Source organism: Mobula hypostoma, unplaced genomic scaffold (genome assembly GCF_963921235.1).
Source record: "Mobula hypostoma unplaced genomic scaffold, sMobHyp1.1 scaffold_186, whole genome shotgun sequence".
In the NCBI taxonomy this organism is placed as follows: domain Eukaryota; kingdom Metazoa; phylum Chordata; class Chondrichthyes; order Myliobatiformes; family Myliobatidae; genus Mobula; species Mobula hypostoma.
The window spans coordinates 105,655-120,565 of record NW_026948180.1 but is presented as its reverse complement, the minus strand read 5'-3'; the positions used below and the strand labels follow the sequence as shown (position 1 = coordinate 120,565).

Here is a 14,911-nt window from a genome sequence, read left to right as displayed (position 1 = left end):
ACTCTAAGCAGCTGCGTAGGTTGACTCTGTGATTAAGAAGGTGTACGGTGTATTGGCCTTCATCAATTGTGGAACTGAATTTAAGAGCCAAGAGGTAATGTTGCAGCTATATAGGACAATTGTCAGACCCCACTTGGAGTACTGTGCTCAGATCTAGTCGCCTCACTACAGGAAGGATGTGGAAGCCATAGAGAGGGTGCAGAGGAGATTTACAAGGATGTTGCTTGGATTCGGGAGCATGCCTCATGAGAATAGTTTGAGTGAACACGGCCTTTGCTCTTTGGAGCGACAGAAGATGAGAGGTGACCTGATAGAGGTGTATAAGATGATGAAAGGCATTTTCCCCAAGGCTGAAGTGGTTGCCAGAAGGGGACACAGTTTTGAGGTGCTGGGGAATAGATACAGAAGAGATGTCAGGGGTAACTTTTTTAGTCAGAGAGTAGTGAGTACGTGGAATGGGCGGCCGGCAGCGGTGGTGGAGGCGAATACAATAGGGTCTTTTAAGAGACTTTTGGATAGGTACATGGAACTTAGCAAAATAGACAGCTATATGTACGCCTAATAATTTATAAGGTAGGGACAAGTTCGGCACAACTCTGTGGGCCGAAGGGCCTGCATTGTGCTGTAGGTTTTCTATGTTTCTATGTTTCTCTGTTTCTATTTCTCTCCTCCAATTTCTAACCAAGGATCGGATTCGGATGAAATGACCCCTTTGTTGATAGTATCGGGGCGAATGATCCCCATTACCACCGCGGCAGCAACAGATTTGTTCACTGTACTGGGACCACTGTCCCATCCACCTCCAGCCCGGAACTACTGTCTTTACCGCCTTACTGAAGGAGTGAGGGTATATTCCTGTAGTGTGTTACTCCCTTTATCATCTCACACCTGCACTTCCAACTTCTCATGCTGTAACCATCCATTTATTACCTGGTAACTATCTGGTAAGGCTCTGTGAGATTGGTTAGACTCGACTTACTACGCACTGGCCCTTACTGACTCTCTCTAATGTTCCTGTTTGTCCAGACACTTCCCTTCATTCCCCATGACCAGCGTAGTCTGAACACCGAGGACAATTCCTCATTATGTAATTCTTGACGAGTTCCTTCCGATCAAAACTGTCGATATCATCCAGCGGCCGGCACTGACATTTATGGCCTTTTGCTGTTAAATTCTTCTGCAGTGTTTCAGACGCATTGAGAGTAATCTGGAAAAGCAAGGCGTCGTAGCTTTAAATAATTAATCGATTGGACTTAAATAGTACGATACGGTATAGTAGATAGAGCATAGAACAGAGAATATTACAATACAGTACAACCCATGTCTCCCGAGGTTCCGACAGCCTTTCAACTAATTTAAGTTCGATCTAACACATCTCCACCATACCTGAATCAGAAATAGAAACAGATCGAATATCACAGGCATATTTCGTGAAATTTGTTAACTTTATGGTGGCAGTAAAAATTAAATACATGATAATTTAATATAGAGATAAAAAACTGAGTTGCAGGTGGCAGCGGGGAAGTAGCTGTTCCTGAATCGCTGACCCTGAGCTTTCGGGCTTCTGTATCTCCCTCCCGATGGTAACACTGTGCAGAGGGCGTGTCCTGCAGGTGGGCAACTTTAATGATGGACGCCAGGGTTACAAGAATCACCTCTCCTAATAATGATCTGTGAGGTACAGAGAATCTGTATTTGCCAACAAGTAACTTCTATTATTTCAACCATAAAGCTCGTAGGTTCACACGACATCTTCACGCCATGACACTCCATGAACAGTCAATGAAGAGAAAGGTCATTACCCGGGAAAGGAGTCGACTCCGGCCAGAGAGACGAGAGAGAGGGACTGGGGAGAAAGAAACGGGACAGAGACTGGTGAGGGAGCGAGAGAAAGAGGAGGGTAGAGGAAGGCCATGGGGAGGGAGGCCATGGATCAGTGACGTACAGAGAATCTGTATTTAACAACAAGTAACTTTTATTAGTTCCCGCTCACCACGTGTCCGTGGGGTCCACCTTATCCACGGCGGTAGGTCTCTGGCTGCTGGAGAGTTATCGCACCTGCGTATTCGGAGCTCCCGAGTCTTCTACTGTTCCTCATCGACTGGACTGTTGGATCTCCGTCCCATTGGCTCAAGGTCACCTGACCTACCTGGGTGACCTTCTCATTGGTCATTGTACAGGGCTACAGCCAACATTGTTTCATGGTTCTGCTCACCCCAGCCTTGTGTATTCGTTTCTTAACACTCTGATTGATCCAAACCAGTTAAATGGGGAAACTCAGACAGAGTCTAACGAGATTATCGATTGCAGGTCTGGCATCTTGCATAAAAAGTAACTATTCCTCTAAGAATGGTCTCAGGTATATTGCTTTGATTAGATTGTCCCACAGCAAGAGTCAGTTCAGAGTCCACTCCTGGTCTCAGGTTTAGCAGATCATTACCTGAAGCTTCAGTTGCTCTGAATAAATTATCCAAAAACAAGAAACTGTTCAGAGTCCACAAAATGGGGGATACAAACTAACTTGTCTGCTTCCCCTTTCCTCGATCAGACTGCAGTTCCTTCTGGCCAACATTTCCCTCCCCTTAATCCAAAAATATTTATTTTAGGATTATTATCCTCCTGTCATTCAGTTCACTGCCCACAGGACTGCCTTGGAACCCAGCAGGTGTGTAACACTTACATTCTATATAAAAAAAAAATAACATTTACTGACTAAATTCGCAAACCGTATACTGACAATCGCCTCTGATGTTTCATGGAGCTATTATCCTCACTTTTCTCCATTATTTGAGCCTTCCATCTTCTCAGTTGATATACGTTAAGCAATACAATTATCAGGGTACATGAAATTAGTATTACAGCACCATATGTTATTATTCTTACTCATGGATGTATTTGAGTATTTGTCCCCCAATTCCAAAATTTACTGAAAAAGCCTGGGTCACTCAATAGTTCATCTGCCTTACCAACGCGTGTTTGAATTAGTTTAGTGTGTTTAGTCCATTGATGGGTTATCTCCCTTGCCTCCTCCACAACACGTGTCCAGTCTGCGGTCAAGTGAGGAATTGGTGGCAATTCAGTAACAACACGGCCCCACAGATATTCATCTGCATCAGTCCTTTGGATCTTGAAGTTCTCATCCAATACTGTGTCTCCTGCTGGCTGAGGAAAGGTTCGTCCTCCAATGGTCAGATCTAAAGTCACATTCGCCATGGCGACATTGTGACTTTCCAAAGGGCATTGTTTCCATCCGTTGGTATAACTTGTGGCCCCTGTTGATCTATAATATGTCTGTCCCACCAATGCACATTGTAAGAAAGACTGATTATTCACAGGCAAAATAGGTAAAGAAAAAAAAATTCATAAGTACTGAAATCACAGTTTGTAAGCTTCTGCTTTGTCATTTCTTCTGAATAAGAGCAGTGGTCTGCCCCTTGATGGCCTCGAGATAAATCTATCCCTTTCCAGGTACCATTCATAACAATAGCATGTGTGGGTGGGTAACTTAAGGATATTCATTTATTCTCATGATATTTGCCAACATAGTGAACACTTTTCAAAGGGTAGTTGAATTATCTCAAAGGGTAATTTCAAAGGGTAATGTTGAATACTGCCCGACGTAAAACCTTCCTTTACCATCATCACAGGTACCCATTACTCTGTTGGTTATTGTAAGTCTTCTATTATGACACAATGCCACCTTTCTCCAACGCATTCTTTTATCTGCTCATCTGAGACCCAATTTCGTACTTGATGTGCATGAAGTTGTAACAAATTAGTGCCAATCATGGTAAGCAACCAACTAGCATATGTAGCACAGATCTCAGTCCTATACTTTTCCTTAGACGTGAGGTTCATGCGGTCAATAATCAGATTTGTTGCATCCTGAAGGGGCTTCAGAAATTTACTGCATCCAGGGTTATTTGGGATGCATGTCGCCCAATCTGATTAGTTTTGTACCTGATCTTCGTAATTTTCTCCAGCAATATCCCTTATTTTCTGCTGGAGAGACTGTTCTGATTTTCTATTTCTACTTTATCTAGGGTGTGACCATTGCTACCCCTGATGCATAACCTGCTCCCACTAACTTTTCTATTTTTGACTGGCTTAAACTCACTCCTGCTTAATTGAAGGTGAGTAAATGAATTTCTTGTTGTAGGCGAGCACCAATCAGGCAGCATTATTTCATTTAGATTAAAGATTGCCTGCATATGCTTACACCTTGGTTCCAAAGTGACAAATTCCCCGATATACTCTGACACTAATCCTACCCTGTTTGTATCACACTGGGTCTCACTATATTTAAACTCCGGTGTAGTTTCCCTCACTTGTGGGTGCGGAGTAGTGATTTTTCGAACAGTTTTGAAAAACTGGAAAGGGCCTGGCCCCTGACAAAAACTCTTCTCCGTGTCCGATAGTGCTTCCCCATTCTACTCTCCCCGTGTACTACATTTCTCTGTGGACAGTTTAGAATGACAGAAGCAAACTTTAAGAAACTTTTGGGATGACCGCCCCAGTCGATATACCTCTTGTGTAAATCACTGCCCCACTCAATATACATATGAGTGCGATCCCACAGGACTGTAATCTTACCATGGCAACCATTACCTGAAGGCTGCCCAATAATGGACCTAGATACTGACTCATATGTCCCATCTGGGATACTGAATAATATCCCCTCTAGAGTTTCATGGCACAGGAACTGTACCTTTCGTCCACGCACATTAAGCCATCTACTCCAGTATAACACAAGTTTGCGTCCTCAGTTTCTCCTCTGTTGGACCCTATTCCCCGTGTACGTTGAGATGATTTGTTTCCGTTCACTGAGTTTTTTTCCAAGCAACGACATCACTGTTGACACATTTGTCCGCTGTCCTGGCTCTGGACCAAAACTGACATTCATGGTTGATGCCATCGCAGTACAATACGTTGTTCTCTTGATGTTGAATTAACCCTGTGACGCACAAGGGTAATATCTGCTCATATTTCCAGTTTAAACGTTAAATTATCTTATTTCCATATTTTGTATCTGTTCTTCTAACAAATCCAATCTGGGCTCCCAATTGTCTTTGGACTCAAGCCATCTGTCTTTTCTTACCCATTTTAGATTCAAAATAGGAAGGACTAGCACTGGCCTTTCTTACTTTTCCTTTGTTTTTTTTTGACGAAACTTCCGTGATTCTCAGGATGAGAGGATTGAAAATCAACCCCTTGATAGGACCTGTTCTCATCTTCTTGGGACAGTTGTTCCATCCTCGGGTCTCCCAAATCAGGGCCATCATGTTGATAATATTCCTGTTTCCTCCCCACCCGTTTCAGCTGGTGGATATGCTACCACACACTTTTATGTGGAGAAGTCAGCACTTAGTACACTGAAGGGCTTGCTTTGTCAGAGGGAGCTTCGCTCTGAATCTGACTGCGGTAGTCTGTGATGAAGCGGTACGGAGGGAGATTCGCATTGTGTCTGACCAAGGTTTCGTGTGTTCGGACGGGGCGGAGGGAGCTGCATTTTGTGTCCGACCACAGAGGTTTGTGATGGGACGGTGCCGCAGGAGGTTCGCTCTGTGTCTGATAAATGTTGAGTTGTTTCGGATGTTGTAGAGGTGTGTCTGACCCGGGATCTTTGATTGTGCGGTGTAAGGGTCTTTCGCGGAAATCCCCCAATGTACCTATTGCGACCGCATGCTCCCTCTCCATGGACGGACAGGCACGAACGTATCCTCGGAGGGCCCAGGAACAAGACCACCAGGAGATCTGAGATGCAATGGGACTTGGGAGTCCTCGTGCAGGATACCCTTAAGGTTAACCTCCAGGTTGAGTCGGTGGTGAAGAAGGCGAATGCAATGTCGGCATTCATTTCTAGAGGAATAGAGTATAGGAGCAGGGATGTGATGTTGAGGCTCTATAAGGCGCAGGTAAGACCTCACTTGGAGTGCTGTGGGCAGTTTTGGTCTCCTTCTTTAAGAAAGGATGTGCTAACGTTGGAGAGGATACAGAGAAGATTCACTAGAATGATTCCGGGAATGAGAGGGTTAATATATGAGGAACGTTTGTCCTCATATTTGTCCTCCTTGTAACCCGCCCCCATTCTGTACTGGGTGCTTGTATATGAGGAGCTTGGGGCTAAAATGCGGCCAGAACCTGAACAGCAGCCCCGGCTGATACTCACAGTCACACACAATTAACTGACCGGTGACAATAAGAGAGCCAGGTTGAATAATCAGTCCTGTTTCTCACCGTCACTCTGCATCGGGGAACCAATGTTTATAAAACTACACTTCGGTGTCCGAGATCGCCAGGGTCACTGCCGAGGAATTTGTCAATTTAACATCGTTATATCGGCCAGACTGCAAAATGAACCGTTACTGCCGAAATTGAGCAAAATAATTTTCTCCCCGGGTAATCCCACCCCGGGACACTGGTGGCACAGACTGAACCCCGCTCCCCGGGCACTTCCTGTCTTTGTCATTCCCCGGGTGCCCACTTGGGCGACTTATCGAACCCGGTCATCCAGCGGTAGCAGCACCGCTGAAGAAGGAGCGGAAATACGTCACTGCGGGACCACATGACGTCACAAAGCGCGCTGCCGGAGTAGGAGTCAGTTACAACCGTTGGGAATTAAACCTGGAGCGCGGCCGTTGGAAGGGTGGATGTGAGTTAGAGGGGAGGGAGGGAAATAGGCCAAAATGTCCTTATTCCGCGGGCGGGGATGTTCACACAATCATTTGATCGAAATTTTACTGTCAGTCCGGGTCTGGGATCCCCTCAGTTCCTTCTCCCCAGTCTGACTGAACTGATTCTCCACCAGCCTGAAACAGATGGAAGAATAAAGATGACATAAACAGATTACACGACCGTGTCAGTAACAGTTCAAACACTGTAAATGATGACGTGCAAGTTCTGAGGGAAATTAGAAAAGTGATTTAGAACGAGGGCTGTTCCTGGCGTTGGGTGGCAGTAGGGGAATGATTTCACCTTTCATAGAGAATTAACAGGGATAATGCCGGGACTTGAGTTCCTGATTTACAGGGAAAGTTTCAATACGTGGAGAGGATAGGGTGAGTGCAGATTAGTCAGAAGAAGGCGGGGAATGGAGAGGCGAGGAGAGTGCGGATGGTAGATAGGGTAGAGAGTGAGTGCGGGGTGTGGAATAGCGAGGAGGTCGCGGGTGGTGGGGTAGAGTGGAGACCGCAGACGGTGGCACAATGAGTCGACGGCGGGGGCTGAGAGAGTCAGAACAACACCAGAGCTGGGGTAGAGATGTCAGGGCGGCGGTGGAATAGCAAGGAGGGAGCGGCGAGCAGGTAGCGCGGCGAGCGCGCTAGGTAGGGTAGAGATGACAGGTTGTGAGACGAGGTTGTGCGGTAACGAGGAGAGCACAGGGGGCTGGGTAGCGAGGAGAACTCGGGTTGTGGTAGAGACGAGAGTGTGGGGTTCGGGTACCGAGGAGAACGTCGGGGCGGGGGTAGAGTGGAGATCGCGGAGGCTGGGACAGTGGGTCAAGTGCGGGGTGTGAGATAGTGAGGAGAGTACGGGAGGTGGGGTACAGATGACAGCGCGGCGGCGGAGTGGCGACGAGAGCGCAGAGGGTTGCGAGGAGAGCGGGGAGGGAGCGAGCAGAGCGCGGAGCTCAGGTAGCCAGGAAAGCGTGGCGGTGGAAAAGGGTGGGGACCGCGGTGGAGGTGGGGAGCACGGAGAGGGCGGCATTTCGGGTAGGGATGAGAACGTGCAGAGTATGGGGAAAGAGGGAGAGTGCAACGGCGCGGGGTATCGAGGAAAGCACTTAGTTGGGTACCGAGGAGAAAACAGGGGTAGGGAGTGAGGAGAGAGCTGGAATGCTGTGGCGAGGAGAGCGAGGGAAGTGTCTGCGAGGAGTTCGCGAGAGGTAGTGTAGTGAGGAGAGTTTGGGGAGTCGGTGCGCGATGCGAGCAGATGTTGGGCTGTGGGGTGGAGAAGAAATCGGAGGGGTGGTGGTGACAAAGATAGCGCGGGGGTTATACAGCGAGGAGCACGCGGGAGGTGTGGTAGTGAGGAGAGCACGGGGAGCTGGGGTCGAGAAGAGAGCGCAGAATGGTGCAGTGTACAAAGGAGAGCGCGGGAGTGGGGCTGTGGAGGCAAGATCTCCGGGGTGGGGCGGGCGAACAGCGCGGGTGGTGGGGCAATGATGAGAGCTGGGGGGTGGGGTGGCGCTGGCAGCGCGGAAAGTGGGAGTGTTGGCACATCTAGGAGAGAGCGGGGTAAGGGACAGTGGAGAAAGTGCGGAGCTGGGGCGGCAACGAGATCGCGAGGGTTGTGGCGGCGAGAGAATATAGGCGCAAGGAGACACAGGGTGTGGGGCGGTGAAAAGATTGCAGTGGGTGTGGGACGGAGAGGAGTTCGCCTGGAGTGTTGGGTAGCGTTCAGATGGCGGCGCCGTGGGACGGCGTGATCATGGGGTGTGTGTGGCGGCGAGGAGAACGCGGGGATATGACAGGGAGTGCAGCGTGGCTGGTGGGGCAATGGGGAGAGCGCTGGTGGTGTGACAGTGACAGAGCGTGGGGAGCTGTGGTAGAGCGGCGAGCACGGGAGCAGCGTTAGGCTGTCGAGGAGATATCGGGCTGTGAGTTGGAAGGGAGATCGCAGGGGTTGGGCAGCGAAGATAGCGCGGGGTTGGGGTAGAATTATGCTCGCGGGAGATGGGGTACCAAGGAGAACGCGCGGTATAGACCAGAGAGGAGAACGCAGGGTTGGAGAACAGATCTCGGGAGTGTAAGTTGGAGGCGATATCGCAGAGACTATGGCGGCGAGGAGAGCGCAGGGTTGGATGGTGGTGAGATCGTGGTGTGTGTTTGCGAGCGGAGTGAGAGGGCTGATGCAGCGAGGGGATGGCGGGTTATGGGGCAGTGAGGAGAGTGCGAGCGGTTGAATGTTGAGGAATGTGCGTCCTCCGCACCGGGTATGCGACACTGCCGTGCTAGTGTGAGGTGCTCTAGACCATTCTTGTATTGCCCAAGATACGCAGGGCAGCAGTCACCCCAGGTTACTGTTTCCCTCAAGTCCGACACCAAGACACAAAGTTACAGCCGTTTATTGATTTGAAGACCAAGAAGGCATGGACAAGGAAGAGACAGGAGATCTAACAGGACTGGTTTGAACCGGTGGACTGGTTTGAACAGGTGGACTGGTCCGTATTCTGGACTTCACCTTCGAGTCTGGATGAGTGCGCCACGCTGACTTCATTAGGTTCTGTGTAGATGAGCGGCTGCCTATGAGTACTTACTGTACATATGCAAATCAAAAGCTGTGAATGAAGCAGGAGGTTCGCAGTCTGCCGTGGGCTGGGTTTGTGCCACTTAGGTCTGGCGACCAGGTCTGTACAAGAAAAGCAGGGATGACTTGCAGAGAGCTATTTCAGGAGTGAAAGAACAATTCCAAGGATTCCAACTCCAGCGGGGTTTACAGATCATTACTTCCTGCAAAGCGCAGCTCAACGTCACGAGTGACGGTGATGCCTCAGTTCCAGATGAGCTCAACACACCTGATGCTCGATTTGAAAGGCAGAATAAAACTGCACTCTTGCTGATAACCGTAGCACCCAGTGAACTTGCAATCTGTCCCGGAGGCAGTCGTCAGGAGAGTGAAGCATCGCAAGGGGGAAGGCCCCGACTGAGTACCTGGTAAGGTTCTGAAAACTTGTGCCAACCAACTGGCGGTATTCAGAGACATTTTCAATCTCTCACTGCTATATTCGTAAGTTCCACCTGCTTCTAAAGATCAAAAATTATACTGGTGCCCAAGAAGAGTAATGTGAGCTGCTTGAATTACTATCGTCCAGTCGCACTCACATATACGGTGCTGTCGTGATGCGAAAGTTGGTCATGGCTGGAATGAACTCTTGGCCTATCGCCACAAAGCCTACGGCCGCTACGATCACACAGGCTCTCCACGCCGCCTTACATCACCTGGACAATACAAACACCGATGTCAGGATGCTGTTTCTTGACTATAGCTCTGCGTTTAACACCATCATTACCACAGTGCTGATTAAGGAGCGGTAGAACCTGGGCTCCGCATTTCTCTCTACAACTGAATCCTTGACTTTCTAACCGGTAGACTACAAATTGTGCAGCTTAACGTATCCACCTCCCTCACAACCAGCGCTGGTGCAACTCAAGATTGCGTGCTTAGCCCACTGCTCTACTCTCTCTACGTTCTTTAGACTGAGCTGAAATACCATCTATAAAGTTGTGGATGATCTGACCATTATTAGCAGACGCCCAGACGGTGAGCAAAGTGCGTGCAGGAGCGCGATATGCCAGCCCGTTGAGTGGTGTCACAACAACAACATTGCACTGAACGTCAGTCAGACCAAAGAAGTGACTGTGCACTTCAGAAAGTGTGGGACGTACCAGTCCACACTGAGGGATCAGAGGTGCAGAGGAGAGCCATTTCAAGCTCCTGAGTGTTAATTTCTCTGAGGACCTAATGTGGTCGCAACATACCGATGCAGCTATAAAGAAAGAAAGGCAGCGGCTATATTTCATTGGGAGTTTGAGGACATTTGGCATGTCGCCTAAAACACATGAAAACTGCTACAGATGTACCGTGGCGAGCATTCTGACTGGATGCATCAGGATCTGGTATGGAGTCACGGGATCATGCTGCACATTATCAAAGCAAGCTGCAGACAGCTGTTAAATTAGGCAGCTCCATCTTCGATACCAGCCTCCGCAGTATCCAGGACATCTTCAAGGAGCGGTGCCTTCGGAAGGCGGCGTCCATGATGCAGGACCCCCACCACCAAGGACATGCCCTCTTCTCATTGTTACAGTCGGGAAGAAGGTACAGAAACCTGAAGGCACACACTCAGCGATTCAGGAACAGCTTCGTCCCCTCTGTCATACGATTTCTGAATGAACTGAAACCCATGAAATCTACCTCACTACTTTTTTAATTTCTATTTTTGCAGAACTTATTTAATTTAACTATTCAATATACGTATATGTACATACTGTATATATTTTTATTTGTTGTCATGTATTGCATTTTAGACCTACCACAATGTTAACTAATTCCAAGACATATTCTATTAAAGTTGATACTGATTCTAATGACAGAAGTAAATTAAACAGTGTAAACTTCTAACATGCGGGAATAAATAAGCTGTTCCCGACTCACTCACAGTCACACACAATTAACTGACCGGCGACATCGAGTGACCGGTTGAATAATCAGTCCCGTTTCTCACCGTCACTCTGCATCGGGAACCAATGATGATAAAATCACACTTCAGGCCCGTGTCCGAGATTGCTGCAGATCCAGGGTCACTGCTGAGGTATTTGTCAATTTAATATCATTATACTGACTGCACTGCTGAGTGTATCATCCACAGCAGAGTGACCTTCTCGCCAGATAATCAATCTAGGGACTGATGTCCCTAACTGAGCTTCGCCCCCGGACGCCTCCTGACTGCCTAATTTCCCAGGGTCTTCTTTGGGAAGAAATCCGGACCCAGGAATCCGGTGGAAGCAGTTCCGTTGGAATTTCATGACTGTGATAAGGAGTGGAGCTGGAGTCCGTTGGAATGGTTGGCTATCAACCCCGGAGCATGGCGATTAAACGGAAGGGCAGCGAATTGGCCAAAGGTCCCCATCCCCTGGGCGGGGATGTTCGCAAATTCAGATGTTCACAGGATCACTCTCAGTCCAGGTCTAGATTCCTGCAGAGAGCTCAGTTTCTTCCTCCCGGTCTCACTGAACTGATTTCTCACCAGCCTGAAACAGATGGAATGAAGAGGAAATAAACAGATTACACAACAGTGTCAGTAACAGGAGACTGGGGTTAATGTTTCAATAATGTTTCCAGCGGATCTGTTGATGTTTTATCGCATTGAACATTATCACAGACTCTCACCAGATCCACTCCAGACTCGTACGAGTCAGTAAGAGGCGGCGGAGAGCGGGGATTGATCGGTCTGTGAGCGAGTTCAATCCCAAATCCAGCCCCGTCAGTGTCTGGTTTGCAACGAGAGCGGAGAGGAGATCGTCGGTACCAGAATCTGTGAGACCAACACAGTTCAACCTGGAGATGAGAGAGAGTGAGGGTGAATGATACAGAGAGACAGGAGACAGTACAAATCCCCAGAGTTTATCAGTAACACAAAATTACTGATCACATTAATGATCTGTGTCAGACACCCAGTGACTGTAAACACAATCTCCCACAGTCTGGTGCTTACCCCAGTTTCTGTATTTTACACTTTGGGTTCCTCAGAGCCGTAGACACCAGTTTCACTCCTGAATCTCCCAGTTTATTTTTATTCAGGTCCAACGCCATCAGTGATCGGTTTGTACTGAGAGCAGAGACGAGATGCTCGGCACCAGAATCTGCGAGACCGACGTCAATAAGCCTGCAAATATAAGAAAGAGGGTAAAGCACAGGTAGACAGGAGACGGTACAAATCTCCAGTGTGTATCAGTAACAGAATTACTGATCATATGAATATTCAGTGTCAGAAACCCAGTGACTGTGAACGCAATCTTTCACAGTCTGGAACTTACACCAGTTTCTGTATTTTACACTCCGGGTTCCTCAGAGCCGCAGACACCAGTTTCGCTACTGAATTTCGCAGTTTATTTCCGTTCACATCCAGCTCCGTCAGTGATCGGTTTGCACTGAGAGCGGAGACGAGATCCTCGGCACCAGAATCTGTGAGACCGACATTCTCCAGCCTGGAGATGAGAGAGAGTGAGGGTAAAGGACACAGAGAGACAGGAGACGGTAGAAATGAACAGTGTTTATCAGTAACACAATTACTGATCACATTAATGCATTAATGTTCCGTGTCAGACACCCAGTGACTGTAAACACAATCTCCCACAGTCTGGAACTTACCACAGTTTCTGTATTTTACACTCCGGGTTCCTCAGAGCCGCAGACACCAGTTTCACTCCTGAATCTCCTAGTTTATTCTCCCCGAGTCTAAGCACAAACAGAAAAAATGATGAACAAAGTGATTCAAACCGTGGGTCTGAGGGAATTTCCCTCACTGGGATATTTCAGGAAACATTAAACCCTTCAGTAAATCACTGATTGGAGTTCCCATCACTGTCAATGTCCAGCTCCAGGGTATTCACCGAATGTCAGGAATTTAGCCTGTTGGTATGACCTTGATAACTCCACACATTCTGACTCATTCGCCGACTGTGAGCAAAATGTTCTTGATGTGAGAGAGTCATAAGGGCAGGGTTGAAGGGTGGGAGAAAGTCCCACAGTGAGAAAGATTTGAGAATGGGACCGTGTCGATGGGAGATGGTGGACGCGACCCCACCTGAGGAAAAGGGATAGAAAGACGGAACCAGCAGAAGGAAGGGGAATTGGGTAGAGTGATCCCACAGGAGGAAGGGGGATGGATAGGAAAAAAATCAAACAGGAGGAAGGGGATGGGGAAGTGCGATCCAACAGGAGGAAGGGGGATGAAGTAGAGCGATGCACCTGAGGAAAAGGGATAGGAAGAGAGATCCCACAGGAGGAAGGAGGATGGGAAAGAGATATCCCTAAGGGAAGAAGGGGAATGGAGAAGAAATCGCACAGGAGAAAACCAACGGGAAAAGATAACCCCTCAAGACGAGAGGATGCAGAAATAGATTACATAGGGGGATGGGTCTGAACTGATCCCACGATCGAGAGGAGGTGCGCGCATGGGGACTGTCGCATTCAGTGTCTGACTGGGTATTAGTAACATCGAGAAGGAACATTGTCAATAAACGTGTCACAGGCAGCGAGAAACGGCCATTCCAGTGATTTACTACCATTAAACTAATGGCCGTTGTTCACTGATCTGATGATGACTCCAAAATCTCCTGAGGAGGAAACTCAGACCTTTACTTTCCTTAGGAAATTACTGACCGACCCCCTGGTAATTTCTCAAAATTCTTCACAATCTGTTATACTACAGTTTTACCCAAATCCATTTACAAACCCCATTTCCAAAAAAGTTGGGGCATTTTCCAAAATGCAATAAAAACAAAAATCTGTGTTATGTTAATTCACGCGAACCTTTATTTAACTGACAAAAGTACAAAGAAAAGGTTTTCAATAGTTTTACTGACCAACTTAATTGTATTTTGCAAACCTACACAAATTTAGAATTTGATGGCTGCAACACACTCAACGAAAGTTGGGACAGAGGCATGTTTACCTTTGTGTTACATCACCTTTCCTTTTCATAACACTTCTTAATCGTTTTGGAACTGAGGATACTAATTGTAGTAGATTTGCAATTGGAAATGTTGTCCATTCTTGCTTGATAGAAGACTTCAGCTGCTCAACAGTCCGTGGTCTCCGTTGTCTGATTCTCCTCTTCATGATGTGCCATACATTTTCAATAGGAGATAGATCTGGACTGACAGCAGGCCAGTCAAGCACACGTACTCTGTGTCTACAAAGCCACGCTGTTGTAGCCCATGCAGAATGTGGTCTGGCATTGCCCTGCTGAAATAAGCATGGACGTCCCGGGAAGAGACGTCGCCTTGATGGCAACATATGTTTCTCTAAAATCCTAATATACGCCTCAGAGTCAATGGTACCTTCACATACATGCAACTCACCCATGCCGTGGGCACTGATGCACCCCCATACCATCACAGATGCTGGCTTTTGCACCTTTCGCTGATAACAATCTGGATGGTCGTTTTCATCTCTGGCACAGATAACTCAACGCCCGCTTTTGCCGAAAACTAACTGAAATGTGGACTAATCTGACCACAGCACACGTTTCCACAGTCTTTCGGTCCTTCTGAGATGAGCTCAGGCCCAGAGAACTCGCCGGCGTTTCTGCATAGAGTTGATGTATGGCTCCTCCTTGCGTAATACAGTTTCAAGTTGCATTTCTGGATGCAGCGACGGACTGTGTTGAGTGACAATGGTCTTC

The 14,911-nt window shown here is 47.8% G+C and overlaps 1 protein-coding gene across 9 annotated transcripts in view; it reads right to left on the bottom strand.

The window, feature by feature from the left end:
- Positions 1–9,070: 9,070 nt before the first annotated feature.
- The window catches only part of LOC134341475 (NACHT, LRR and PYD domains-containing protein 3-like), a 35,764-nt gene continuing 29,923 nt past the window's right edge, over positions 9,071–14,911 (bottom strand). For 8 of the 9 annotated variants that reach the window (XM_063039334.1, XM_063039336.1, XM_063039335.1 and 5 more), the window contains 5 exons: positions 12,874–12,960; positions 12,540–12,710; positions 12,218–12,388; positions 11,893–12,060; positions 10,928–11,753 (listed from right to left, as the gene is read on the bottom strand). In XM_063039334.1, coding sequence (XP_062895404.1) covers positions 11,666–11,753; positions 11,893–12,060; positions 12,218–12,388; positions 12,540–12,710; positions 12,874–12,960 — 685 coding nt within the window. In that variant the 3' untranslated portion in view covers positions 10,928–11,665. Of the gene's footprint in view, positions 9,942–10,927; positions 11,754–11,892; positions 12,061–12,217; positions 12,389–12,539; positions 12,711–12,873; positions 12,961–14,911 lie in introns of those variants that run through there. The other variant, XR_010016768.1, reaches the window with a different exon arrangement.